The following is a 28,000-nucleotide window of genomic DNA, read 5'->3' on the forward strand; positions in this document are numbered from 1 at the left end:
GGGCTTCCGAACTGGCCCGCGTTAGGCCGTGTGGCCGGCGCGCTCGGGTCGGGGCCCCAAGACGGTCCCTCTGGGCGGCTGAGGCGCACCGGTTCGGAATCTCCTTCGTGCACAAGGACACGCGCCTCGACAGAGCATTTCGCTTGTCAAAGCCCGTCCGACTCCGAAGGACGCCGACCGACCCCCCGACGGCGCGGCCTCACCTCCGCCGACCCCCCCGGAGGATCACCTCCGGAGCTACACGGGCCCTCGTGTCTGCTGATCCGCTCACCCGCCGCACGCTAAGGGTCCCCGCGTTACAGACCAGGCGAGCGGGTCTCCGAGAGGCTCCGGACAGGGCGCCGAGTCCCGGCAACGCCTGTTCAACCCAGCCGCGTCCGACTTTTCTCCGACGCACCGCGCCCTCGGCCGAAGCTCAAGGAAGTGGAGATCCGCGCCCACCCGTCGTCCGGGCAGCCCCGCCGAGTCCCGCCCGCCGCGCTCGCCCGCGCGCAGTCCCGCACCCCACCCGCCGGCTCTCGCGCCCCCCGCTCTGGGGGCTCCGGCCGCTCCAGGCAGCCGCAGGCCGACAGCTCGGCTCCGCGGCCCGGGGAGCGCCGGCGGCCCGCGCTCCGGTCCTGCGGCCCCGCGTACGCCCCCTCGCAGCGCCCTTGAGGGCGGCGTCTGCGCCCGCCGCGGGGGCCGCTTCCGGGAAGAAGCCCGCGGGGCCGGGCGCGGGCCGGGGTCTCAGCACCCGCACTGCGCGAGCTCGGCAGGCGCCGGCCCAGGCCCTAGGAGCCCCTTCACGGCGAGTCTCCACCGCCCGCGTCCCGACCGCGAGCGAGGCGGAGGCAGGAGGGGAGCGGCTCCCGCCCGCGCCGTTTCGTGCGGGTTTAGTTCCCTGAAACCGGGGTTAACGGTCGGACCCGCGAGGCCAGCGCTCGGGCCGGACGCGCGCGGCCGTGACGAACGCGACTCCGCGCCACCAAGTCCACCCCCATCGCGGGGCCAGTTCCGGCTGCCCCTTCCGGAACCTCCGTCGTCCCCGCGGGAGGTCCGCGCCCCGCCCCGCCCCGCCCCGCCGCCGCCCGCCGGGTCTCCGCAGCCGGACCCCCGAGCCGCCTCCCGCTCCTCGCGCCCGGCTCGCTGCGCTGGGTTCGGCCCCGCTCTCGCAAGGGCCCGAAATCGCGTCTCTTCTGAGGCGGGACACACCGCGCCTCACTTGGGCCTTCCGCTCGCGGACGACCTCGCGGACGACGAGGAGGAGAACCGCCCGCCCACCCCGAGCCGGTGCTTCGCGGAACCGCAGCGTCGCGGCACCGGCTAGACCCGCGGGCCCGGCCCCGCCTCCGCTCCTCGCGCCTGCGCAGGCACCGCCCACAGCCCCGCCCACAGCCCCGCCCCGAGGCCGGCCGGGCGGTTGGGGCGGGCCGCAGCCGTCCTTCCCGCGCGCGCCATGACGATCACCTACAGCTGTGTCGCTAACGGCCGCGCGGTCCTCGCCGAGCTGGCCCTGACCGGCGGCTCCTATCAGGTACCCCGTGTCCGGACCTCCGCCGCGGCGGCTCCCGCCTCTTCGAGGGAGGCGCCTGCCGGGCCCGCCCCTCACGGCGACGCGGGGCCGCACGTGCGCCGCCCAGCGGTCGGGGTGGGTGGTGCACGCGGCCCGCAGGCGGCGATGGCCGCCCCGCGCGGTCGCAGTGGAGGCGGCGCGTCACCGGTTCGTGTCCCCCGCGTCCGCACAGTTGTGGGACGGCTGGTAGCTGCATAGTGCAGGGTGGGAGCTGCGGGAGCTGCGGCCCCGAGGAACGGGCGGGACCCGCAGTGGCGCCGGGATGAGCTCGCGGTCCGGTTAGGACCGAGGCCGGACGCGGCTGTCGCCCGGCGTGAAAGCCCTGCTCGCGGCGGGGCGGGGCGGCGCGGGGCTGCGGCGGCCCGTGGGTCCCGCGCGGTTACTCGGGCTGCGGCTCAGCGGCCGCGTGAGCAGGACGGCCGAAGCGGGAGAGGGAAGCGGCTCCGCGCGCGTGGAACGGGGTGCTGCGTGCGGGGCCGCGGGAGCCTCGGGGCGGCGGGGCGCAGGCTCGCGTGTGCGGCGGCGGAGGATGAGCGCGGGAAAGCCGAGACGCTGACTCGGCGCGGGGCCCGGGGGCCGCAGGGTCGGAGCGTCTCTGGAGAACCTGCTCGGTTAGGACGTGGGGGGAGGGCTGGAGGGGGAGAGCCGTGGGACCGGGACGGCGTCCTCACGGTCCCGCAGCCGGGACGGCGTCCTCACGGTCCCGCAGCCGGGACGGCGTCCTCACGGTCCCGCAGCCGGGACGGCGCCCTCGCAGTTGCGGGGGGAGATCTCGGGCCCGGGCAAGGCCGGCGGGTCCGGAGGAGGTGAGGGGTGCAGGGGACAGTTGAATTCTGCTGCCCGCGGAAGTGGCCAGTCTGTGTCTGTCCACGTCCGTCCCCGCAGGTTTGGGTCGCGCTCAGAGGGGCACGGCCGGCGGCCGAAGCCGGTAGAAGAGCGCCGAGAAGCCGGGAGTGCGGGGAGAAGAGGCCCCGGGAGCAGAGACTGTCCGCAGAGGACAGCGGCCACCTCGCCCCGGGCCGCGGCGTCCCGCGCGCGCAGAGCAGAGTCCCGCGAATGCGCTTGTGCCGAAGCAGCTGGACGGGCTACACGGTGCTCGCCGGCCCGACGGTAGATGGTGGCTGCGCCGTCGCCTCGGGCCACGAGCTCAGGGTGCGGGGATCGAGGCCCGCGCCGGGCTCCCTGCTCAGTCTGAGTCCGCTCCCCCGTCTCTCCCCCTGCGCGCTCTCGCGCTCTCTCGCGCTCGCAAATAAAATAAAGTCTTTAAAAAAACAAGGCGATTGGCGACTTGCGGTAGCGGCTGGGAAGAAGCGCTGGAGGCCGAGGCCGGACGCTGGAGGCCGGAGAGGAGGGCGGCGGGCGGCGAGGGCGACGGGGACAGCCGAGGCCGAGCCTCTGACGGGCTTCGCGCTCGGCTCCGGATCCCGCCGTCGTGGGGTCGAGCCCACGTCGGGCTTCGCGCTCGTCCGCGGGCAGCTTCGGATCCCCTCCCCTCGCCGCCTGCCGGCGCACGTGCCTCCGCGCCGCCTCCGGGAGCAGGGGTGTGCGCTGCGGCTGGGTGCGGCGCCCGCGCGGGGGCCCGCCCGCTGCCCCTGCCCCTGCCCCTGCCCCTGCCCCTGCCCCTGCCCCCGCCCGCAGCTCGCCGCTGGTTCTCTGGCTCTCTCAAACAAATAATTCTTTACAAAACAAGGAGGGGGGGAATGTGGCTCTCCGAGCTTCCTAGGTGACCTTCCTGTTCCTTTCACACGTCTAAGGTAAACTAATGGGACTCCTGAAAACTCACCGTATTGGAGATCTTCTGGGTAATCGTCAACACCTTGCGCATTTCCCCCCGGAGAGGGAGCCTTACAAGAAACAGAAATAAGGGACCCCGACGATTATTTCTTTTATAGAAAGAAAAACGTGAATAATATTGAATAAAAACTTTTATCTTAAAATGGAGAAGAATGCTGAAGAAAAAAGAGGGTGGGAAGGGCAGGGATGCTCAGGTTATTCAGAGAAAGCTGAATACTTTAAGATTCGTTTTTATTCTAGACAGAGAGCGAGGGACAAAGGGGGAAAGAAAATCGCAAGCAGACTCCCCACTGAGCATGGAACCCCCACCCCACCCAACACAGAGCTCGATCTCATGACCCTGAGATCGTGACCTGAGTCAAAATCAAAACTTGGACACTTAACCATGAGCCACCAGGCACCCCCAGGACCGAATACTTTTAATCCATTAACATTTTTAGGTATAGTTTCAGTGGCCAGGGTCACTGAAAAGATGTTTGATTAGATAGCACTACCCAGCCTTAAAGCCACATGTCAGATGTGACTCAAGATTGATTCGTGTAACCTGTATTTGCACGTATATAACTATACGCACAAGCATATATATATTTGTGTAATTTTCATATTTTCCTTCAGATTCAAATGACTTTGATAACTTGCTTCTTACCACACATTATGACTAACCAACCACTAGTTCTAGTGAACACTTGGTCTTTAATAAACCAATCAGACCATGGGTAAATTTAGGAGAATAATTAAAGACACTCTGCTGTTCCACAAAGTTAATGCTGATCATTTATTTTTAGGAAGCAGTGGCGACCGTGCTTAAACTAGTGCTTCTTAGAGCAGAGCCAAAGACCATAATGCAGATGGGAAGGTAAGGTCTATTCTCATCGAAGTCAGCTTGCTTTTTAACAATAGTAATGACATTACGGAAAATAAGGTCAGTTGCACATGCTCTCGAACCCTCAGAAAGGAGAACTGTATGTAAAAGTGTAAGATCAAATGAGAGTGATTAACACCAAATTCAAAGTAGTGGTACTTCTCCAAAGGGAAGGGAGAAAAAATGAAGTGGGGGAAGGGTATCCATGGGACATGAATCCTATGTATAACATTTTAAACAATTGGTAGGTCTAAAGTATTCTTGTTGTCTTATTCTCCAAACTGTTTTTAGTATACCCAGAATATTTCATTAATGAAAAAGGAAACTTCCACTTGAGAAATCTTTAATAAGACCACTCTAAGCTACACTTGTGACGTTACAAGGTATGGCCTAAACCAATCTTGACACCATTTTACTAGTAAAACACCAGGTGGGAAATAAGAGCATTTATTACTTCTGGACTCATCTTTTTTTAAGAGCAGGTTTGTTTTAACCTTTATGTTGTAAAATAGGACAAAATACAAAAACTCATCAAGCGAAAGTATAGCCTTATGAAGCTTTACAAGGGAGTCTCCCCACCAACTACCACCTCAGCCAAAAATACGGACTAGTGCCAGCTATCCCCAAAACCCCCACCATGTGCCCCGTGCCATCGACAGCTGTCACTTACCTTGGGTCTTCATCGCCTCATCACCTAAACATGCAGCCTCAGGTACAAGAGCCTGATCCTGCCTGTTTTTTTCTTTTGGTGTGTGTGTGAGTTTTTTTTTGTTTGTTTGGTTGGGGTTTTTTTGTTTTGTTTTGTTTTGTTTTTGACAGATAGAGATCACAAGTAGGCAGAGAGGCAGACAGAGAGGGTCCCCACTGAGCAGAAAGCCCAATGCAGGACTCGATCCCAGGACCCTGAGATCATGACTTGAGCTGAAGGCAGAGGCTTTAACCCAGTGAGCCACCCAGGCGCCCCTCTTTTGGTGTCTTTTAAATCTCTTTAATCTTTATTTTCCTCTCCCATCCCTCTCCTTTCCTTATAGTTTACCATTGAGGAACCTGCAGAGCATAGTTTCCCACTGTCTGGCTCTGCTGACTGTATATCCAGGATGCAGTTCACCATGCTTCACACAGCAGGGTCCACAGGCTGGGTGGCTTTCACAAGATGATAGGTGTTTTTTTCCATCAGATGGCACATGTGTCTGCCTCTGTCTCCTTCTGACTTGTTAGCAGCCAGTGATATTCCTTGCCTGTACCCTAAAGCCATTCATTGATTGGGGAACATAAAATGCTGACATTCTAGTTTTGTTCTCACTTATTAGCCAGCGTGATTTCCAGAGGAGATTCTTTTCTCGTCTACTATTTGCTTTCCTATATTGCACATTGTAATTTGAATCTTTGGAAGATCTCTTCCTGAATTCCTAAGTCATATATCCACCTGACTATTCTGTGTCTCTGTTGGATGTCTGATGGGCATCTCAAACTTATGTCCAAAACCAAGCCCCCACTGCCCCCGCTGCAGTCTTCCACATACTACTTTTCTAGTTCTTCAGGCCTGAAACTTTTGTGACCCTTGACTTCTGGCTCTTTGACATCCAAACCCAATCCATCAGCAAATCCTGTTGCCTCTCCCTTCCAAATATCCAGAATCTGACCGCCTCCAGCCCTACTATAGGAGCCACACCACCATCATCTCTCTGGGTTTCTCCATACAAAGTTAGGTTCATTTTGTCATCATGTTTTTTTATTTTCAAGGATTTCTCTCTCAAACCTTGATTTAATAGCCTTTGTAATTAAGCAAAATAAGCATGTGGTTCCAAAGTCAAACTGAAAAAAAACAAGTTTTCTTAAAGAAGGAAGAGAAGAAGGAGGAGAAGGGGAAGTCTAATTTTCATTCCTTTCCTCTCCACATTGTTCTCCCTTCCCCCTAGAAAGGTAACCATTTTGACAAAGTTCAATTTGTCATTTTCTTTTTCTTTCCTTTTTCTTTCCTTTCCTTTCTTTTCCTTTCTAGAAGAGACACATGCATATATGGCATTTCTCTTCCGGGAGCATGTGAGAATGATAGATAAATGGTACTACCTCACACCTTTGTTAATTACAGTGTATCCTGGACTTTGGGTATTCAAGTTTTTTAACTTTAAGATGGCTTTTGAACGTCACTCACTAATAACATACTAAGTATAAATTTAGAATATTTCCTCTCTCACATCCAATATCCAGTTACTCAAATCACATATATAACTTTCAGACAGATGATAGAATTAGCAACTCTTTTTCAAAAAAGTCTCCTCCCAGCTTAGAAATAAAAATATTTTCCAAGTGGAGATTATGTGTATCAATCAATATCTTCATTAAAAATATTTATAGCATATTATATTCATGATATGATATGAAGGATTTATATGGTAAGGGCAGGCACATACTTTAAATTTTCTGCCTCTGGGATTATCTTTTCTCCCTGTTTCTGAGATTCGTCATTTTTGTGTATATCCAATTTAACATTTTTCCAGGTCTACTACCTGCTAGCCATTTGGATATAGAATGTTCAGAATGATGAGATTAAAAGTCTAGGCACCAAGCAACTATTTCTGTTGCCATATTTTTAAATTTTCTGGATTGTTGGGCAGTAAAAATGGAGGCACTTTCCAAGAGTCTTCTAGCTTCTTAATATGTGACTCTGAGAAGGCATAAAAGGTCAGGTAAGATACACTATCACATGCTATAAGGAAGTTTAATTTCCCCCTCTCCAGTTCATCGTGTTCCTCAGAATATTTAGTATTGGTGGTTTATAACTTTTAAATTCTAATCTATCATAATAGAAAGTCAAGAAACTCCAAAATTAAATGTGTCTACCTAAAGATACAGGGAGAGTAAAAATCAGTGAACATAGCATTTTCTATTTGATGACAATCTTTTTTTTTTATGACAATCTTTATTCAGTCTTAGAATGAGTGCTATCTATAAAAAGCCATTTTTTAAAGATTTTATTTATTTATTTGAGAGAGAGAGAGTGAGCACAAGCCCTGCAGTTGGGAAGGGTCAGAGGCAGAGGGAGACACAGACTCTCTGCCGAGCAGGGGTCTGTACTGCAGGACCCCAGGATCATGACCTGAGTGGAGACAGATGTTTAACTGACTAAGTCCCCCAGGTACCCCTACCAAGGCCATTTTAAATATAGATAAATAAATGAATAGAGTTTTCTCTTGACTGCATTTTATTTTATTGATGACATCCTAAATATATAGTCTAATTTTATAGCTTTTATTTAACATAATTTAATCTTTCATATATATGAAAGCTTTTTTAGTTCTCATAAAAAGTTATCTACAGGGGCGCCTGGGTGGCTCAGTGGTTAAGCCACTGCCTTCAGCTCGGGTCATGATCTCAGGGTCCTGGGATCGAGTCCCACATCGGGCTCTCTGCTCAGCAGGGGGCCTGCTTCCCTTCCTCTCTCTCTGCCTACTTGTGATCTCTCTCTGTCAAATAAATAAATAAAATCTTTAAAAAAAAAAAAAGTTATCTACAGAGCTTGTATACTACTGAGAGCTTGAAAATAGAATCTCTGTAAAGGTACTTAATTTCTTCAATGTTATCATATAAATTAATGTATTCTTTTCAAAGCTTTGTCTACCATACTCTCTTTATTGATGGAATCACTTACCTATGTGCTACAGACAATGCCTTGGATACCATAACACCATCTGCATTTCTTAAAAACGTAAGTAATTTCTTATACTACTTCAAGGACTTTCTCAGTGATTGAAATTATGAGGTCTCTGTTTTATAGTGTTAGTAAGAGTGTCAATAACTAAAAGCAGATCATTTGTCTATAAAGCAGAGCTATTAATGACCTTCAGAGATTTCTTACCCTTATCCGTCATCGGCCCTGTTTCCACACTTCTCCCAACCCTCAAGCAAGGTCTGCAAAGACTGCCCACACAGATCCATTAGACGCTCTCTTTGTATTTATCTTGTTCTTTCAAACTAAGAGAGAAATTAAACTTTACTAATATTTATTTTACCATTTCTTTTTTTTTTTTTAAAGATTTTATTTATTTATTTGACAGAAATCACAAGTAGATGGAGAGGCAGGCAGAGAGAGAGAGGGAAGCAGGCTCCCTGCTGAGCAGAGAGCCCGATGCGGGACTCGATCCCAGGACCCTGAGATCATGACCAGAGCCGAAGGCAGTGGCTTAACCCACTGAGCCACCCAGGCGCCCCTATTTTACCATTTCAAGAGCATGTGTATTTAATTTACAAATGGGGTGCCTGCGTGGCTCAGTGGGTTAAGCCTCCAACTCTTGATTTTGGCTCAGGTCATGATCTCAGGGTTATGGGATCAAGCCTCACATCAAGGGGCGGGGAGTCTTCTTGGGATTCTCTCTCTGTCCCTCCCCCTCAATCATGCATGCTCTCTCTAAAATAAGTAAATAGATCTTTCCTAAAATAAAAAATAAGTAAAAAACGTTAATGGAAAAAATAAGTCAGCAACACTATAGTGACTAACAGATCTTCTCCAGTCAAATTCATGAAATGTGCATACATTTAATTAGTATACTGTCTTGCTTTAACATAACTCAAACTGTAGCCACATATAGAATCAAGGATTATAAGGACAAATACTGAAATTCACTCTTCAGATACACCTGAATAACTGTTAGAGTGTAGATACTAACCACTATTAGCGATTTAAGTGACTATTTAAAATTATCCAAATTTTCCTCCCTCTCTCCTATTACGACAAAACACTTGAACTTTACCACCTACCTAAAACCAGGTATGGTAAAATGTATGATAACCACATACATTTTACCACCGTTGCTTGGGAATGCAACACTGAGTACGAACAATTGCAAGAATTCCTTCTTGAGATCTTGAAATGTCCTATGACAACCATAAGCATTTGGAAAAAGAAAAAAAAAACCATAAGGGTTTGAAAGATAGTACCATTCCGCTGGGATTGTTTCTTCATCGTTGAATGGCTTTGGAGTGGGGGAGAAGGAAGGCGAAATGAAAAAAACGTACTTAGAAAACATCATGACTCCTTCTTTGTGTGCCGGAGGTGAGCACCTGCTCTTGCTTTCGAGTCCGCAGGCATACCCAAGACTCAGAGTGGGATTTGCAGCCCCACTGCCTGAGCCTGTGATCTGTGCCAGAGCCGCAGAGAAGACCCGGCAAGCACAGGTTTCATACATAGAGCATCTTCGATTGGAAAGGACTCCCTTCCTTTTTGGAAAGGACCAAAAAGCTAGAAATGGTGTGGCAATAGAATATTCTTTTATTTCACATTTCTGCCAGACTCTGCTTCAAATAAACATTTGCTCTGTGATTCGCCAGTTGAAATTATCTATATAGGTTAAATATTTCCATTAATGTCCCCAGGTTAGTGATACTTTTCTGAGAAATCCTTTGATGTCGCAAGAACATTTTTCTCCTTCAAATGCAGTTGCTGCAGATTTTCAACAAGTATTAGGAAAGTATATGGTAGGTAACCTACTCCTTTTTTTTTTTAAGATTTTATTTATTTATTTGGCAGAAATTACAAGTAGGCAGAGAGGCAGGCAGAGAGAGAGGGGGACGCAGGCTCCCCGCTGAGCAGAGAGCCCGATGCGGGGCTCGATCCCAGGACCCTGAGATCATGACCTGAGCCGAAGGCAGAGGCTTCACCCACTGAGCCACCCAGGCGCCCCTCCAGCTGTACTCAACATTGTATGAAAGCTGACGGAACAGTTTGGAATTAGGAGATAAGAGCTGTAAAAATGAGTGAGAATTGGGAATTTCTATCTTTATATAATGACAAAGAATGACATCCTTGATATATGGATAAGTGGATAAAGCAAGAGAGAGAAAGTTTGTACGGTATACTATTATTTGTTTACCATTCTTATTTGCAACCATTTAAGAAAGAGAGAATAAATACAAATATGTGTTTTTGTTTGGTTATAGTGGAAAAAAGGGGTGACAGCAAGAAAAGGATAAACCACAAACATTTTAATCGTTGCCTATTTAGGGATAGGGGACAAGAATAGAAACTAGGCCTCCCTGAATGAAACTTGTTTTGGAGATTTGACTTTGGAACCATAAAAATATTTTACATGATTCTTAAATACTACTAAGTATTTAAATAGTCGTCCTCAGAGTGAAATAAGACAGTCACAAAAGAACAAATACTGTGTGATTCCACTTATATGAAATACCTAAACTAGTCAGATTTATAGAGATGAAAAGTAGAATGATTGTTGATAGAGCCTGGGGGAAAGGATGAGGAGGAATTAGTGTTTAATGGGCACAGAGTTTCAGTTTGGGAAGATGGAAGATGTTCCAGAGATGGTGGGGGTGGGGTGGTAATTGTACAACAATGTGAATATACTCAATGCCACTGAGCTAAACAGTTAAAAATCATTATAATTATAAACTTTGTTATGTATATCTTACCATAATTTTTTAATTTTAAAAAGTAATCCCGAAAACTCAAAAAAAAAAAAAAAAAAGAACCTAATTGTGTATTGAGCTGATGGCTTGAAAGACAGTGAAAATTTATTTCAAGTGACTTTAAAACACTATAATTTGATTGTGTATTCATAGTGAGATTATACCCTAATGGTAGAAGAACTAAAAATAAATCTTAAAGTATTTATTTTCAAGTACCACATTGTTAGTGAAAAGATTGGTGTTGCTATTCTAAAATTGGTTTATATAGATCTGTTACTTTGTGTAATCATGTTAATGTCATTAGGAATCAAGATTTTCAGCAAGAGTCGCAAATATAAAGTCAAAGAATTAAGTGAAACCTTCTAATCCTAAATTTTAACTGAAAATTAAATATTTTTTAAAAGAAAATCAAATTGTGAAAATTTTTAATTGAAAATTAAATACTGATTTTTTTTCTTTTTTTTTTTAAGATTTTATTTTTAAGTAATCTCTACACCCAATGTAGGGCTCAGACCCATGACCCCTAAGATCAAGAGTTACATCCTCTACCAACTAAGCCAGACAGGCACCCCAAGAATTTTTTCATTGAATTTTCTCAAAAAAAGTATTTTCTAGCCTATCTACTGCAAAGCATTAGAAATAATGAGCAACCCAGGAGCAATGTGCCCCCTTAGCATCTAGATTATAGTCTCTAAATACCATTTTACACGAGAAGAACCAGGCCTGACTGCAGATATCAGGGAGGAAACATGTAAGCCAGAAGTACTTTGTCATACCAGAAACAAGGAAGCTACCAAAGTTCACTGTGCTCATGTCAAAAGGCTTTAGGAACCAACTTAAAGAGGCTAACACTGGTCAGTGATGGAATAACTTGAACATAGAAAAGAATAGTAACTGCAGTGGGTTGTAACACGTCAAATGTCTTAAATTCCATGAGTTCTAGATACTATCAAAGACAAAATAATTCCTCACCAGTCAACTCTGGAAGATACTAAGGATCTATCTTATCACTCTAGAAACCAATAAATAAAAGACTCAATCTGTTCTGACTTTCCTAGTTGAACTGTACCTCAAAGAAAACAAGTAGTTGGTAGGGAAAAGGTTTTTTTGGTCTTTATAGACATATTCCAGCTAATAAACAAAGAAGAGGTGATAAATTTCACTATTTTATAATTGCTGATGAAATCATGGACCTGAGGAGTCATCATCAGTGACTAAAAAAATTAGGTGAAAAGCTGATGAAGAACTTCATAACAGATGAAATGGGCTCAAGACACCCAAACCCACTGATTATTCCTAAGGTCACAGTAAGGGAGACGATGGATCTTTAGTTATGCTTCCTATGTTACACAGTGAGTCGTGTACAGCACACGTCTGTGTGGGCAGGTATGCTTGCCCAGAACATCAAACCTGAATATGACCAAGCCTTTATACCCAACTACCAGTTTACAGAAAATAGATCAGGGACCACATTAAATGATACCACATCAGTACAATCAGCAAAATCCAAAATATGAGAAAATCTACAAGACAAAGAATCCAATTTCTTCAACGAATAAATTGCAACAGTGAAAAAGTTCAGGAGAACTCTTAGATTAAAAGAGACACATGTCCACTGAATGTGGATCAACAAAACAAACATTAAAAAAAAAACTAAAAACTATGATTTTTTATAAATTTGTACCCAAACTGGATGTTTGATGATATTAAGGAATTTTTGTAGATGTGATAATGATGTTGTGGTTTTTTGTTTTTTGTTTTTTGTTTTAAGAAAAAGGAGGTCATATCTTTTAGAGATGTAAACTGAGGTGTTTACAGATTAAAACAATATACTGTCTGGGATTTGCTTTGAAATAGTATATTTGGGGGAGGGGGAATCAGTACAGATGAAACAAGATTGACTGTGTTGGTATTAGGTGATGGGTACATAGGGATTGATTATACTGTTCACTCTGCATTTGTGTTTGTTTGAAATTTTCCATAATAAAATATTCTAAGTATACCTTTTTAGTTTTCTATGATAAATCTTACAAATCAGTAGCCTAAAACAGCACACACTTAACCATCTGATAGTTCATGTGGGTCAGGAATCCAGACCTCACTTAACAGGTTCTCCCCTCAGAGTCTCCCAAAGCTGTGGTGAGTGTCATCAGCCAAGCTGTACTCTCATCTGGGAGCTCGAGAAGATTCAGCTTCCAGGCTCATTTAGAGCCTGTTGCAGGATTCATTTCCTTAAAGGATGCAGCTTTTTGCTGGCTGTTGGCCAGGGGACACCCTCAGGTCCTAGAGACTGATAATAGTTCCGTGCCACTTTGCCAGTCTCAATATGGCTGCTTCCTTCTCAAGGGCACCAGAGGAGTCTCCCTACACCAGTTTACTAAATTTTATATGGGACATAGTCACAGGAGTGACACCCCATCATCTTTGCTATTAGTTAGAAACAAGTCATACTCGTGGGGGGAGGTTTCAAGAATGTGATGCATTGGGTTTCCCATAGGCTGTTTTGTAAAACTTGTTGAATTTCTAAAAAAAAAAAAAAAAAGTTGAATTTCTTACACAGTAGTTAACAGAATAAAAATAGTTTGGAGAGATTTAAATGTGTGTGTGTGTAAATGTGTGTAGAAGCTGAATACCAATGAGTGGACTATGAATACATTATCTTAACAAAATTTAAATGATTCCCTCGGGTTAAAAGATGAAGCATTTTTTAAAAGGAGAGAAAGAGAAAAAAGGAACAAAAAGAAAAAAGACGAACCATTCATCTGAACTTGATTATATCTGCAAAGACGTTATATCCCAGGAAGGTCACATTCCTAGCCAACTGGTGTTAGGAATTGCACATATCTTCGGGCGAGGGACACAATTCAACTAGCAACCTCGTCTTCCTACACTTACCTAGCGAGCGCCTCACAGACCATCAGCTGTAAATTGCACGCTCCAGTAACCAGCAAGATCAGAGTTCTGTTTAAGGTGGATTTGAGGGGCGCCTGTGTGGCTCAGGTCATGATCTCAGGGTCCTGGGATTGAACTCTGAGTTGGGCTCCCTGCTCAGTGGAGTCTGCTTCTCCCTCTCCCTCTGCCCCTCTCCCTGCTCATGCTTGCTTGCTCACTCGCTCTCTCTCTCACCCTCTCTCGAATAAATAAATAAAATATTTTTTAAAAGGTAAATTTGATAACTTGCCAAAGAGCAGAGGTTTTTAATATTTTTGAGTTTAAAAATAAGGCTTATTAATAAGGTAAAATAACACAAAATATATAAGGCAAAATATGAATGTCTTCAACAAGCTCAATCAAATCCCCTGAAGTGAGCATTCTTTTTTTTTTTTTTAAGACTTATTTATTTGACAGAGAGATCACAAGTAGGCAGAGAGGCAGGCAGAGAGAGGGGGAACCAGAGTCCCCACTGAGCAGAGAGCCCAATGCGGGGCTCGATCCCAGGACCCGGAGATCATGACCTGAGCTGAGGGCAGAGGCCCAAAACACTGAGCCACCCAGGTGCCCCTGAAGTGAGCATTCTTAACAGACAGCCTAATGTGTAACCTTCCAGAATTATTTATATATAAATATGCATATAGATAAATATATAATAAATGTATGAGAATATACATTTTATATGCATATGTTTATAATATATATAACATACGTTTATATATAACTTTTAAATTCACAGAACTGAGTCATTAATGCAGTGGGTTAAAGGCTTAATCTCTGGAGCTTGACTTGTTTGGCTGTGTAACAATTTGGATACCTTATTACTTTCAGTCTCAGTTTTGTCTTGTTTTGTTTCATTTTAATGTTTTTTAATTTAATTTTAATTTTTTTTTTTTTTAATTTTAAGTGCACTCCACACCCAATGCGGGGTTTGAACTCAAGACCCTGAGATCAAGAGTCAAGCACTCTAGCAACTGCACCAGTCAAGCACCCCTCAGTTTTCTTCTTTAGAAATTAAAAGATGACAAAAATACTACTTTATCAGGTGGTTTGGGAATTAAGTGAGTTAATATGTGTGAAGTGATTAAGACAGTACCTAGCACATATTAAGTGCCCAATAAGCTATGATTTGATATTGTTCTGCAGCTACGGCTTACTTTTTTAATGTAACACTCTCTTGTAGAGATCATTTTTGTTAATATGGATAAAATGGAAGATATAAAGAGGAACAAAGGACAAGAACAATGAAAGGAAAACAGTAACAATTATGGTAAATATTAGTCCAACTATATCAATAATCACGTTAAAAATTAACGGTCTAAAAAAAATAATGGTCTAAATACAGTTCATTATTGCTCTTAACTGGGGACACAGATTATCAGGTTAGATCAAAAAACTGTCAAGAGAATGAGAAGACAAACCCCAGACTGGAAAAAAATACTTACAAAAGACACATCTGATAAAACTACAGACTGGGAGAAAATATTTGCAAAAGATACATCTGTTATCCAAAATACATAAAGAACTCTGAAAACTCAACAATTAGATGATAAACAAGCTGATAAAAAAATGGGCCAAGGGGAACACCTGGCTGGCTCAGTTGGTAGAGCATGCGACTTCTTGATCTTGAGGTTGTGGGTTTGAGCTGGATGTTGGATGCAGAGGTTACTTTAAAAAATTAAGTCTTGGGGTGCCTGGGTGGCTCAGTGGGTTAAGCCTCTGCCTTCGGCTTAGGTCGTGATCTCAGGGTCCTGGGATCGAGCCCCACGTCGGGCTCTCTGCTCAGTGGGGAGCCTGCTTCCTCCTCTCTCTCTCTGCCTGCCTCTCTGCCTACTTGTGATCTCTGTCTTTGTCAAATAAATAAAATCTTTTTTAAAGTAAATAAATAAATAATAAAGTCTTTAAAAATAAATGGGCCACTGAGCTGAATAGATGCCTCCAAAGAAGATGTACAGGCAGCAGATAAACATGAAAAGATGGTCACATCCTGCATCATTAGGGGATCGCAAATCGAAGTGACGGTAAGATAGCCTACGCACATACTGAAAGGCTGAAATTCACCCTGGGCCAGCACCTGCTGCAGACTGGGAGCTCACACTCGCTGCTGGTGGGATGCAAAATGGAACAATCACTGTGGAAGACAGTTTGGCAGTTTCTTAGAAAACTAAACACACTCTTAACCTTGCACTCCGACAGTCACAACCCTGCTATTCACACAAAAACTTGCATGCACGTGTTAGAGCAGCTTTACTGATAATTGCCAAGACATGGAAGAGCCAAGATTGTCCTTCTGTAGGTGAATGGGTAAACTGTGGTACATCCAAACAACTGACTTATTCAACACTAAAAAGAAATGAGCAAGGAAGCCGTGAAGAGATATGGGGGAATCTTCAGTGCTTATTAATAAGTGAAAAAAGCCAATATGAAAAGGCTACTTGGTTCTAACTGTATGACCTTCTGGAAAAGACAAAGCTACGGTGACGGGAAAAAGACCGATTGTTGCTAGGGCTTAGGGAGAAGGGAGACATGAGCCAGTGCAGCATCACTTTTAGAGCAGAAAAAAGGTAAGGTCACATCAGTTTATACAATCTACAAAGGAGAATCAATAAAGTAAACCATTGAGGTGCCTGGGTGGCTCAGAGGGTTGAGGCTCTGCATTCTGTTCAGGTCATGATCTCAGGGTCCTGGGATGGAGCCCCGCATCGGGCTCTCTGCTTGGGCAGGAAGCCTGCCTCTGCCTGCCTCTCTGCCTACTTGTGTTCTCAGTCTATGACAAAGAAATAAATAAAATCTTTTTTAAAAAGTAAATCATTGTCAAATAGGGCGGTGAAACTGTTCTGTGTGATACTGTAATGGAGAACACCTGTCATTACACATTTGTCCACACAAGGGAACGTACAGCGCCACAGCGCCAGCAGTGAATGGTGATGTAGACCACGGACTCGGGGTGATGAGAAGACCTCAGCGGAGGCTCATCCGTCGCAGCACACGCCCCGCTGTGGTGTGGGAAGTTCATAGGGAGCTGGGGCAGGGGTGAGGGGATAACAGTAGGTTGAGGACTCTGCTTTCCACTCAATTTTACTGTGACTGTAAAACATATTTCTAAAAAACTATATAAATATATAAATAATTTTTTTAAGAAAGGCTTCCACCACTGATTGTATACATTGAAATATCGATCTCCCGTCCAACCCCCAGCCCCTTTTCTCAGCAAGATTAAGGTGGGACAATCTGAAGCTTGGTTGATTCCTTATGCTGAAAAGCAAGTGAAATGTACTTTTGACACTTTTGTTCAATTTGTACAATATATTGTAATAGATTTCATTTATAGAAAATAATATTTGTATTATCTTTCACTTCTCTGTAGATGAAATACAATAAAAATCAAGACAATACCCCGATATCTACACTGAGGAGTCAAGTAACTGATGTAAAAAATATTATGTCCCAAAATATTGATGAAATTTTGGAAAGTGAAAACAGATTGAGTATCTTCACTGATAGAACCAATGATCTCCAGACAACTGTAAGTGATGCCCACCTGTCTTGGTATCTAAGTAGTGCTCAAAACAAACGGCCAAAAGCAAGTACATACCAGGGATACTGTGAGATCATCCTATGTTGCCAAATTATGGCTTTATCAAAAAATTATTGGAATGCAACTAAAATTTCTTTAATTATAAAACAATGAAAATTAAAAGCCCATTAAAATAGTAAGTAGTTATCGGCATAACAGATACATTTCTCTTTTTTTTTTTAGATTTTATTTATTTATTTGACAGACAGAGATCACAAGCAGGCAGAGAGGCAGGCAGAGAGAGAGAGGGGGAAGCAGGCTCCCTGCTGAGTAGAGAGCCCGATGTGGGGCTCGATCCCAGGACCCTGAGATCATGACCCGAGCCAAAGGCAGAGGCTTTAACCCACTGAACCACCCAGCCGCCCCAACAAATGCATTTCTTACATTAAGACGTGCACAGGTTAGTCAACAAATAAATTGCAAGGGAAGTAGACTTTACCAAAAAATGGGTTGAGGAGGTGTATCAATTGCAGTGTATGGTCCTTATTTGGTATTTGACTCAAATTATAAAAATGAAAATTTGCAACTTCATAAGATAATTAGATATTTGAACTCTGACCAGATATTAGATAACATTAAGGAGTATCATTAATTCTTAGGTGTGATAATGATATTGTGCTTTAAAGAGTCCTTACTTATTAGAGATACATATTAAAATATCTCGAGTGAATTTATGTAATGTCTGAGATTAGCGTCAGAATAGTTCAGGAGTAGAATGGGGTATAAAGAAAACAAAATTGTCCATAAATGGGTGACTGTTAAAACTTGATGTTGAAGGTGCCTGGGTGGCTCAGTCGGTTGAGTGTCTGACTTGGGATCAGGTCATGATCCTGGAGTCCTGGGATTGAGCCCCAAGTCAGGCTCCCTGCTCAGGGGGAAGTCTGCTTCCCCCTCTCCCTCTGCACCCCTCCCCAGCTCATGCTCTCTCTCTCAAATAAATAAATAAAAACTTAAAAAAAAAAAACCAAACACCTGGATGTCAAGTATATAGAGTTCATTATGCCATTCTGTCAACTTTTGCATATGTTCAAAATTCTCTATTAGCAAATACTTTTAAGGCAATCAATAAGGGTTGAATACCTTAGAGCATTTTAAATTTTAATTTTATAGATCTTTTTGAGAAACACAGCCACCATGTAAAACAAAATATACACATACTTTCTACTCACCAAGTCCTATCAGTTCTACCTCCTGAAATCTTTTCTATTCTTGGTCTCACTTTTTCACTTTTAGAAACAACTTAAGATATTGTTTACATAAAATAATATCCACCCACTTTAAGCAGAGTTTGATGAACGGTGGTACTTGTGTACAATTGTGTAACCACAGTCAAGTCACAGAATAGCTCTTCCATCGTAAAATCTTCCTGTGCTTGGCAGCTGACCTCCCCTGACCGCAGCCTTTCTGCCGCTATAGCGTTGTCTTTTCTAGAATTTCATATAAATAAAATTATAAGATACACGCTGTGCTTGGCTTCTTGACTTACTAATAGTTTTCTGATATTCATGTTTTTGTGTGTGTTATTATATTATTCCTTTCCATTGCTGGATAGTAACCCACGGAATGGCTAAATTCCACTTTCTGCCCATCCCAGTGCCACTCACTGTATCACTCCATGCTCGATTATTTCTTGTCTATTGCCTTCCCTCTATTTAATCATTCTCCCTATTTTTATTTTCTTAATTTTTTACAAAGATTTTATTTATTTATTTATTTATTTGACAGAGATCACAAGTAGGCAGAGAGGCAGGCAGAGAGAGAGAGAGAGAGAGAGAGGAGGAAGCAGGCTCCCTGCTGAGCAGAGAGCCCGATGCGGGGCTCGATCCCAGGACCCAAGCCGAAGGCAGAGGCTTTGACCCACTGAGCCCCCCAGGCGCCCCTCGTTCTCCCTATTTTTAGTTTGATTCTGTTCCAGTCATCCTCCACACTGAAACTATTCTTTAAAAATGCAAGTATCTTGGTTTCCTTTCCTAAACAACAGTTTATTTTGGCGTAGTTCCAATAGTTTGCTTGCTTTGGTTTCCTTGTCTAAGGAGACATATCCATAAATAGGTTGTTAAAGCTAATATCCAAGAAATTATTGCTTATAGTTGTTGCTGTTGTTATTAGTTTTATGGTTTCAGGTCTCCCATTTAGGTCTTTAATCCATTTTGAGTGTGTGGTGTAAGACAGTGGTTCAGTTTCATTCTTTTGAATATAGTCCAAAATGAATAAGGGAATAAAAATATGTTAAAAAAAATAACACAACTTCTTCCTTTCCCAGGTTATAAAGATATTCATATTGTTTCCTAAAAGTTTTAAATCCTGCTTCTTAAACACGGATTTTTTTTTTAAGATTTTATTTGTTTATTTATTTGACAGAGACAGAGATAGCAACAGAAATGCCGAGAGCAGGAGCAGGCAGAAGCAGGCTTTGCACTGAGCAGGGAGCAAGACTCAGGGCTCGATCCCAGGACCCTGGAAGATGCTTAACTGACTGAGCCACCCAGGTGCCCCTTAAACATGGATCTTAAAAAACCTGGAATTTTATTTTTGCACATAGTATGAGATAGTAATCAAGATTTTATTATTTTCTGTTGGAAAAACCAGTTTTGCCCAAACACCATTTATTGACTAGCTCAGCCGTTCTTTGGTTTTGTAATGCCGACCCTACCATATATCACATTTTCATCCTTTTAATTTATATGTAAGTATTCTACTGGTCTATTTCTTTATCCCTGGACTAGTACTATACTGTTTTAGTTACTATGGTTTTATACTATGGTTTTTATAAGTTTTATAAGAAGCCTTAATATCTTATAGGGCAAGTTACTTTCTACTTTGGGAAAATTGTGTGGGCAAGTCTTACTCTCTCTTTCAGCAAAGTTTAGAACCTACATCTCAGGTTACACACACACAAATTGTTGGGGTGCTAGCTGGAATTACGTTAATATGGGGAGGATTGACATCTTTAAAATAGTGTTGTCCCACCTCTGGACATGCTATGTGTCTTCATTTTTCTAGGTCTCTTTCAAAATCTTTTTTTGATTAATAGAAACATAATCAATTTTTATATTCTGCCTTTGTATCCTAAATCTTAGTGAAATTTTTCATGATAGTATTGTTTAGGGATTTTTTTGCATTTTCTACATTGAAATTTTATCATATATAAATAATGACTATATTTTTTCATCCTTTCCAATATACATATTTTTTAAGATTTTATTTTTAAGTAATTTCTATACGCAACACAGCCCTCGAACTCACAACCCCAAGATCAACAGTCATATGCCTTACCAACTGAGCTAGCTAGATTCCATTTATTTACTTACTTACTTACTTATTTTTTATTTTGCTTGTCTTCCTATGTTAGCTAGCAATGCCAGGAAAATGATGAATAGAGATGGTGACACCTGAAATACTTGTTTTGTTCTCAATTTAAAATGATTATTTCTAACGCTTCCCAATAAAGTATTACATTTACATTCAGATTTTGATATTTTGTAACAAGTTATACAACTTCATTTCTATTCCTCATATGCCAAGAAATTTTATCATGAAAGGGTGTTGAATTGTATCAAATGCTATTTTTACATTGAGATGATTTTTCTTCTTAAACTTGTTAATATGATACATTGCACATTAAACGTGTGTGTTGTAGGATTCAGTTTTATAATTTTACCTTTGTGGACTCAAAAGACTCTGTATAAAAGCTGTATACTAAATGCCATGTGAGGCTGTATTCTTAGAGAATTCCTATAATCTATCTAGTGCCTATGGTTGGTTTGATTTCCTCCTTCCTAAACTCTTAATTTTTTAATCAAGTATTTTTTTTTTTATCTTTTCAAAGAAACAGATTTTGGTTTATTTTTAATTCTGTTCGAAACTTGATGATTTCTAATCTTTTTGCTTCTAGTTCTTTCCAATGCCTGTAGCCACATGTAAGGTTCTTTTCTGGACAATATTCTGAAACCTGGTTCTTTGCTTCTGCGCCCTCATGCCTCCCTCTCAATTTAAAGACAAGTACCTTGAGGCCATAAGGCTTGGGTAGGTACCTTATTTTACCCTTAATCTTATCTCTCCTGCAGGGCAGAATCTTTTTTTTTTTTTTTTCCTCAAAATTTTTTATTCTTTGAGAGAGAGTAAGCGAGAGGGAGAAGCAGCTAGGGGAGGAGCAGAGGGAGAATCAGACTCCCTGCCTACCCGGGAACCCCAGGACTCCAGGATCATGACCTGAGGTGAAGGCAGATGCTTATCTGACTGAGCCACCCAGGCGCCCCAGAGCCTTTTTTTTTTTCTAATTGAGGTAAAATTAGTATTTTAAAGTATATAATTCAGTGACATTTAATATATTCATAAAGTGTATACCCAACATCTTACTAGTTCCAAAACATTTTCGTCCCCCAAAACGAAGCCTCATACCCATTCATCAGTTATTCCCCAGCACCTGGGAACCACGAATTTGCTTTCTGTCTCTACGGATTTACCTATTCTGGCTATCTCATGTAAACAAAATCATACGATCTATTGTTGTGTCTGGCTTCTTTCATTTAGCGTGTTCTCAAGCTTCATCCATGTTACAGCATACACCAGTAATCCATTCCTTTCTGTGGCTGAGTAATATTCCATTGTACAGAGACGTCTCTACATCTTTATCCAGTTGTCGTCAGTTGGTGAGCATTTGGGTTGTTTCTGCCTTTTGGCTACTGTAATACTGCCCCAAACATTCGTGTATAAACTTCTGTTTGAAAACTTTTCAATTCCTCTGTGTATAGACATAGGAGTGGAATTGCTCGGTCATATGGTAATTCTGTGTTAACTTTTTGAGGTGACTTCCAAACTATTTTCCTCGGTGGTTGAACCTAGTAGTGTAAGAGGGTACCCCAAAGTACCTACCAGTAGTTTAAGAGGGTTCCAGTTTCTCCACATCCTCTCCAACAATTTTTTTTTTAATTACAGCCATCCTACTGGGTATGAACTAGCATCTCATTTTTTTTATTAGCATCTCATTTTGATTTCCATTTCCTCAATGATTAATGATGTGTTGAGCATCTTTTCACATGCTTATTGGCCACTTATAGATCTTCTTTGAAGAAACTCTATTCAAGCCTTTGCCCAATTTTGAATAGGTTTCTGTTTTTTTGTTATTGAGGAGGGGCAGAATCTTAAGGGACACTTGTCATTAACCACCTTTTTAATCTTATTTCCTACTGTTTGGGCCAAAAAAAAACATCAGCTTATCCAGTGTTTCAGTGTTCCACATTTCGGCACCCTCTCTATTCCTTTTTCATTTCTTCTTGCAAATCGGTCATTTGGTACCTTGATAAATGCAGTCAGAAACAAGAACTCACACCACTACCATTCTGTTTTCCAAAAGTTTCTTCCAAAGTGAGACTCAATAGGCAATTTGTTCACCTTCCAAGTTGTCATAGGAGATATAAAACTATCAGATATTTTATTCCGAAGAGCATAGGTCTTTATCTTTCCAGCCCCAAACAGCAGTTTCTTCACAGTTTACCAACCCTGGTTAAACCAATGCCACGTTTCAGATTCTTGTAATAACATCTCATCCGACCAACTGAAATATTAGAGAAACACTAGCTGTACCAACATATGTCAGCTTTCAGTGTTTTAACTAAACAGAGGTTTATTTCTTGGTTGTATAACAGTCTAAGACAGGTTTTTGGTGGGCATACTTTCACATGGTAATCCAGGAACCCAAGATTTTCATTTTCCCATTTCGTGACTCTGCCGTTGCCTTGGAGCTCGGCGTCTTTCAGTTTCCGGTAGCAGATGGTTAACCAGGGAGCGGAGGGAGCACATTCACTTACGTCCACTTCAGCCCCAAAGTGAGACCCATCACTTCTACCCACAACCTACTGGTAAGAATTAGTCTGATAGTTTGCCTCAGTGCAAGCGGCAGAGAGGGCGCAGCATAGGGTGGGGTGAGGAGCCTGAGAAATGTGGCCTGTGATCGGAGTGATGGTTGCCAGCGACAATTCCACATGCTAGAAGGGGAGTCAAGTCTTCCGTGGACAGCTGGCTGCCTTTATGCCATCTGCCCTAAGGAAATTCTAAAGGAAGTTTTTTGGTAGTTGGAAAATTACCTAAGAGAAAAAGTCTGAGTTTCAGCAAAAAATTAAAGAGCGGAGAAAGCAGTAAAGGTTTAGGTAACAGTAAATGACCATTGACTGCAGTACAAGTGGTGAAAAGTGCTTGGATTCTGAATATACTTTGAAGATGCCACAAATTGGAATTGCGGACAGACTGAATGTGTGGTGAGAAAGAGCTGAGGAGTCCCAAGTTTTGAGCTTAGTTAACAGGAAGGAGAATTCAGTATAGTTCCATCGGCTCATGTAAGCCCAGAGTTTAGCCTGCTGTACTGATGAACAGTGAAATCCTAAGCCCCGGATGACAGAAGCCACATCCTCACCCTCCCAAATACAGAGGAGCTGCACCATAAGTGCAATTTTTCACTGCTCTTCTAGGTTCCTGCAACAGGCCTTACATTCTTTTTATCTAGCACTTCTGAGTAGTAATAGTGGCAGGAGGGTTAAGGGGTTACCTAATCACCATATTGCTAGATCTTTTCTCATTAAATTATGTCTTTTTTTTAAAAAAAAGATTTTACTTATTCATTTGAGAGAGAGAGACAGAGCACAAGCAGGGGGAGAGACAGTGTGAGAGGGAGAAGCAGACACCCCCCCAAGCAAAGAGCCCAACTCGGGGCTCAATCCCCGGACCCTGAGATTATGATCTGAGCTGAGGCAGACGCTCAACCATGTGAGCCACCGAGGCTCCCAGATTACATGTCTTTCTTTTGGGGAAAGTGGCAACATCTAAACACTATGAAAATATGACCCCCCAAAAAAGTTTTAAGAGATTCTATTTCACCCAACGGCCTTATCTTCCAAATTTCACTTTTATGCATGCCTGATTACATGAAAAAAAATTCCTTTTTCTTTGAAGCCAACTGAATAGAAGTAGCTCAATAAAATATTTGACTGAAGTATTTTAGTTTTTCTCACAATATTTTCACACAGCACATAATCATTCTCACTAAAACCTCTATTTTAACAAAATTGGTTCTCTCTTTTCTCTTGATCTTTATGTAAAAGACTCTACTGCATGTTCTTGGGAAACAGATTTGGCTTTTTAATAAAAACTAGGCCCATAAGCTTTCTCTCAGTCACTCTATAGGTAAATACGGGGCATGAATTATAATTTGGCTGATTAAACAGGTCCATTTATTTTGGTATACTCTCAAAACTCTAATAAATTGATAGGTGAAGCAATAATTAGGGATTTTAATGTATAAAACAATGTATAATGTGTAATAATAATACATGTATAATGTATAAAAAACAAGAGAAGGGTGCCTGGGGGGCTCAGTCAATTAACCTTCTCTTTGATTTCGGCTCAGGTTACTGTCCCAGGGTGATGGGATTGAGTCCTGTGACAGACTCCACACTCCGCCAGAGTCTACTTGGGATTCTTTCCTGATTTCTCTCCCTCTGCCCCTTCCCCTGCTCACACTCTCTACGATAAAATAAATAAGTTCAAAAAAAAAAGAAAAGAAAAGGAAAAAGAGAAAAGGAGCACCTGGGTGGCTCAGTGGGTTGAGCCTCTGCCTTCGGCTCGGGGCATGATCCCAGGGTCCTGGGATTGAGCCCCGCATCGGGTTCTCTGCTCGGCAGGGAGCCTACTTCCTCCCCCACTCTCTGCCTGCTTGTGATCTGTCAAATAAATAAATAAAATCTAAAAAAGAAAAGAAACAAGAGAAAAGACAACAGGTAAGAAATGTCAACAATTTGGAAGCTAGAAATGGATTATGAGTCCTCGTTAGCAAATTTGTAGAGAAGACATTAAGACGCAAGCCGATCCGGGTCATAGAACCTGGGAAGGGCTCAGAAAGTGGAGAACATGGTACTCGTAAGCGTGGACCTGCAGTGTAAGTCTGAGAAGACCAGACCGGGTATAAAGGCTCTCAAAGGAACGTGTCATCTGCAGGGCCTTTCCCACGTTTTATAGCCGTATTGCTGCTTCTCCCTACCCCTGACAAAGGATAATAAATATTATTTAAAGACAGTATCAGAGAGGCTCTAAACTCAGACACCACGTGCAGTTGAGGCCAGAGTGACCAGCGTATAAGTCAGATGGATTAAGTGAAAAACCTGATCTTGAATATCTGTATTTTGAATATGGTGACCATTCCCCAATCTCTGTCTACAGAAAAGTAACAGAAGGTAATACATCCTCGAAACAAAGATAAAAAATCCACATAAAAGCTTACTCATAGGACAAAAGACATCTTTTGGAAATAAAAACAATAGTAAAAATTTTAAATTGAATGGAATTATTATAATATAAAGTCGAGATACTCTCTCAGAAAGGAGAGCAAAGAAAGAGGAAAGAGAAGGAAGACAGTAAATCAGTCGGAGAGATCCAACATCCGAATAACAGCAATTTCAGGGGCACCTGGATGGCTCAGTGGGTTAAGCCTCTGCCTTTGGTTCAGGTCATCATCTCAGGGTCCTGGGATCAAGCCCCACATTGGGCTCTCTGCTCAGCAGGGAGCCTGCCCTTCTCTCTTACTCTCCTGCCTCTCTGCCTGCTTCTGCTCTCTCTCTCTCTCTCTCTCTCTCTCGGTCAAATAAATAAATAAATCTTTAAAAAAAAAAAATAATGGGAGTTTCAGAAAAAGAATATGAAGGAAATCAAAGGAGAGGAAATCAGAGTAATACAAGAAACATTCCTAGAACTAAGTAACGAGTTTCCAGATTGAATGAACAAAACAAGGACCATAGCTGGGTATGTAATCCTGAAATTAAAGAACATCAAAAAGGAAGAGAGATTTTAAGTGTTTTCAGAGAGAAAACACAAAGGCTTGGTCATTAGAATAGCACCACATTTCTCAATAGCAATGTACAGGTGCTGAAGAAAAGCAGAAGAATGTTCTGTGTTAGGCACTGTTGGTAATGTAGCAGTGAGTGAAGCATACCAAAACCTCTGCCTTCATGAAGCTTACTTTCTTGACAATAAATAAAATTTGCACAACGTGGGGCACCAGGGTGACTCAGTGAGCATCCGACTCTTGATTTCGGTAGTTCCCGTTATGATCTTAAGGTCGTGGGCTTGAGCTCCATGTCAGGCTCCATGATGAGAGCAGAGTCTGCTTAAGATTCTCCCTCCCTCTCTAAAGAAAAGATAAAAAATAAAAATTTATATAATGCTAGATATGAGATAAGTACTCTAGAGAAAAATAATGTATTGAAGGGAAATATTATTTTTCTGGATGTAGAGGGGAGTAGCAATGTCTTTAATCAACGTTTAGAGAGAGAGTAAGTGCGCAGGGACAGGGACAGGGAGAGGGCGCAGGAGAATCTCAAGCCGACTCCGTGCAGAGCGCAGAGCCCCACGCGGGGCTTCATCTCATAAGCCTGGGATCATGACCTGAGCTGAAACCACGAGTTGGCTGCTTAACCAACGAGCTACCCAGGCTCAGCATGGGGGTGGGGAGTAGCGATTTTAAATAGGGTTGTAAGGGATTTAAGTGAAATCATGAAGTGAAGATGAGGAAACTGAAGCTCAAAGACTGAGTAACCTGGTCGAGGTAGGTCATGGACTTAACAAAGCTCACACAAGCCCAGCTGAACACAGCAGGGAGGGCGTCTGGAATCTTGGTGCATCAATCGTACTGTAAAAGCTGTTCACACTTACTGAGACTCTGAGACTGGTCAAACCAAGCTCAGTCTGTGCTTTCAGACAGCTCTGAGGAGGACTGGGGTGTGCCCATGAATCCACATACAGAAAGAAAACGTGATGTTTGTGTTCATTTTTATTTCAGGCCAAAGAATCCCAAAACACGAGTAAGGCTCTTAGGAGGATGTGGTGGAAACACTTCAGAAAAGTCATCATCATCACTGTGGCCCTTCTCCTCTCCATCATCATCATTCTTCTAAGTACGAAAGTGATACCAACCTGACCCCTTTCCTCCCCGGACCAGCAATTACCAATAAATGGTTACGCGTAAACAGAGGAGTCCATGACCAGCGACTGCGAAAGTATCCTCTGGTGCAGGAAGCCTGCAGGGCGCGGGGCGTGGACGTGCTGCCTCGTGCCTCGTTCCTGCTGCAGTCCCGTGTGCTGTCCCCACTTCCAGCTACTTCCCGGCCTCTTGCCCCTTCATCAAGACGAGGAGCACAAACCGTGGAGTCACATCACTGAAGCTTAACCCTCCACTCGGCCACATACCAGCTGGGTGACTCTGGACCAGTTATTTAACCTGTGCTCTTGTCTCCTCATCTGTGAAATGGAGCTGACAGTAATACTGCGTAGCACTTTATCTACCACATAGTCAGCGCCGAGCGTTAACTATTACTTCCTAGGGAAAAAAATGATTGCGTTTGTGGCATTAAATCTCTATTATCTTACTTCTTAGGAAAAAAATGACTGTGAACTTCTAATTTCCTTAGAAATAGGAGCCTTAACACGAGTGCACAGTCCAGAAACAGACATTCATCTCTTCTCCATATTCTTTCATTTGAAATGACAGCTCAAGACATTGTTCTATACTAGACATTTCCTTGGATAAAAATTTTTAAATTACAAAGCTGTACTATTTCCCTAGGAAGTCACAAGTCCTATTTTACCACCCTAACAGCCGCTGTCTTTCCCCACATGATACACTTCATCCAATAACCTCAAATCACTAAGATTTCTAACAACCAAAGCATCTAACTTCAATTTGCGGTTGTTAACACTTCATGAGTTGTATCTCCTAAGAAGGAACTTGAAGTGTTAAGTTGGTTTTAAAAATCACTTCTTGGGTGGGGGGGAGTGGGGGGCACCTGGGTATCTCATTCATTAAGTGTCTGCTTGA

At 43.3% G+C, this 28,000-nt stretch overlaps 1 protein-coding gene across 7 annotated transcripts; it reads left to right on the forward strand.

Annotated features, from left to right (window-relative positions):
- The first annotated feature begins 1,064 nt into the window (after positions 1–1,064).
- On the forward strand, positions 1,065–28,000 carry LOC101671928 (vesicle-associated membrane protein 714-like). Of its 7 annotated transcripts, none has more exons than XM_045075315.1 (6): positions 1,065–1,699; positions 4,132–4,202; positions 7,821–7,917; positions 9,582–9,683; positions 16,930–17,088; positions 26,966–28,000. In XM_045075315.1, exons 1-6 carry the CDS (start codon positions 1,436–1,438, stop codon positions 27,101–27,103), a joined length of 831 nt encoding a protein of 276 aa, XP_044931250.1. In that variant the 5' UTR covers positions 1,065–1,435; the 3' UTR covers positions 27,104–28,000. The 7 variants fall into 7 exon arrangements, 3 of the variants coding, with proteins under 3 accessions (XP_044931250.1, XP_044931308.1, XP_044931271.1); XM_045075373.1 differs by having other exon boundaries at positions 1,065–1,513; XM_045075336.1 differs by lacking the exon at positions 9,582–9,683.

Source organism: Mustela putorius, unplaced genomic scaffold, assembly GCF_011764305.1.
Source record: "Mustela putorius furo isolate JIRA1106 unplaced genomic scaffold, ASM1176430v1.1 tig00000040_pilon_pilon_pilon, whole genome shotgun sequence".
NCBI lineage: Eukaryota > Metazoa > Chordata > Mammalia > Carnivora > Mustelidae > Mustela > Mustela putorius.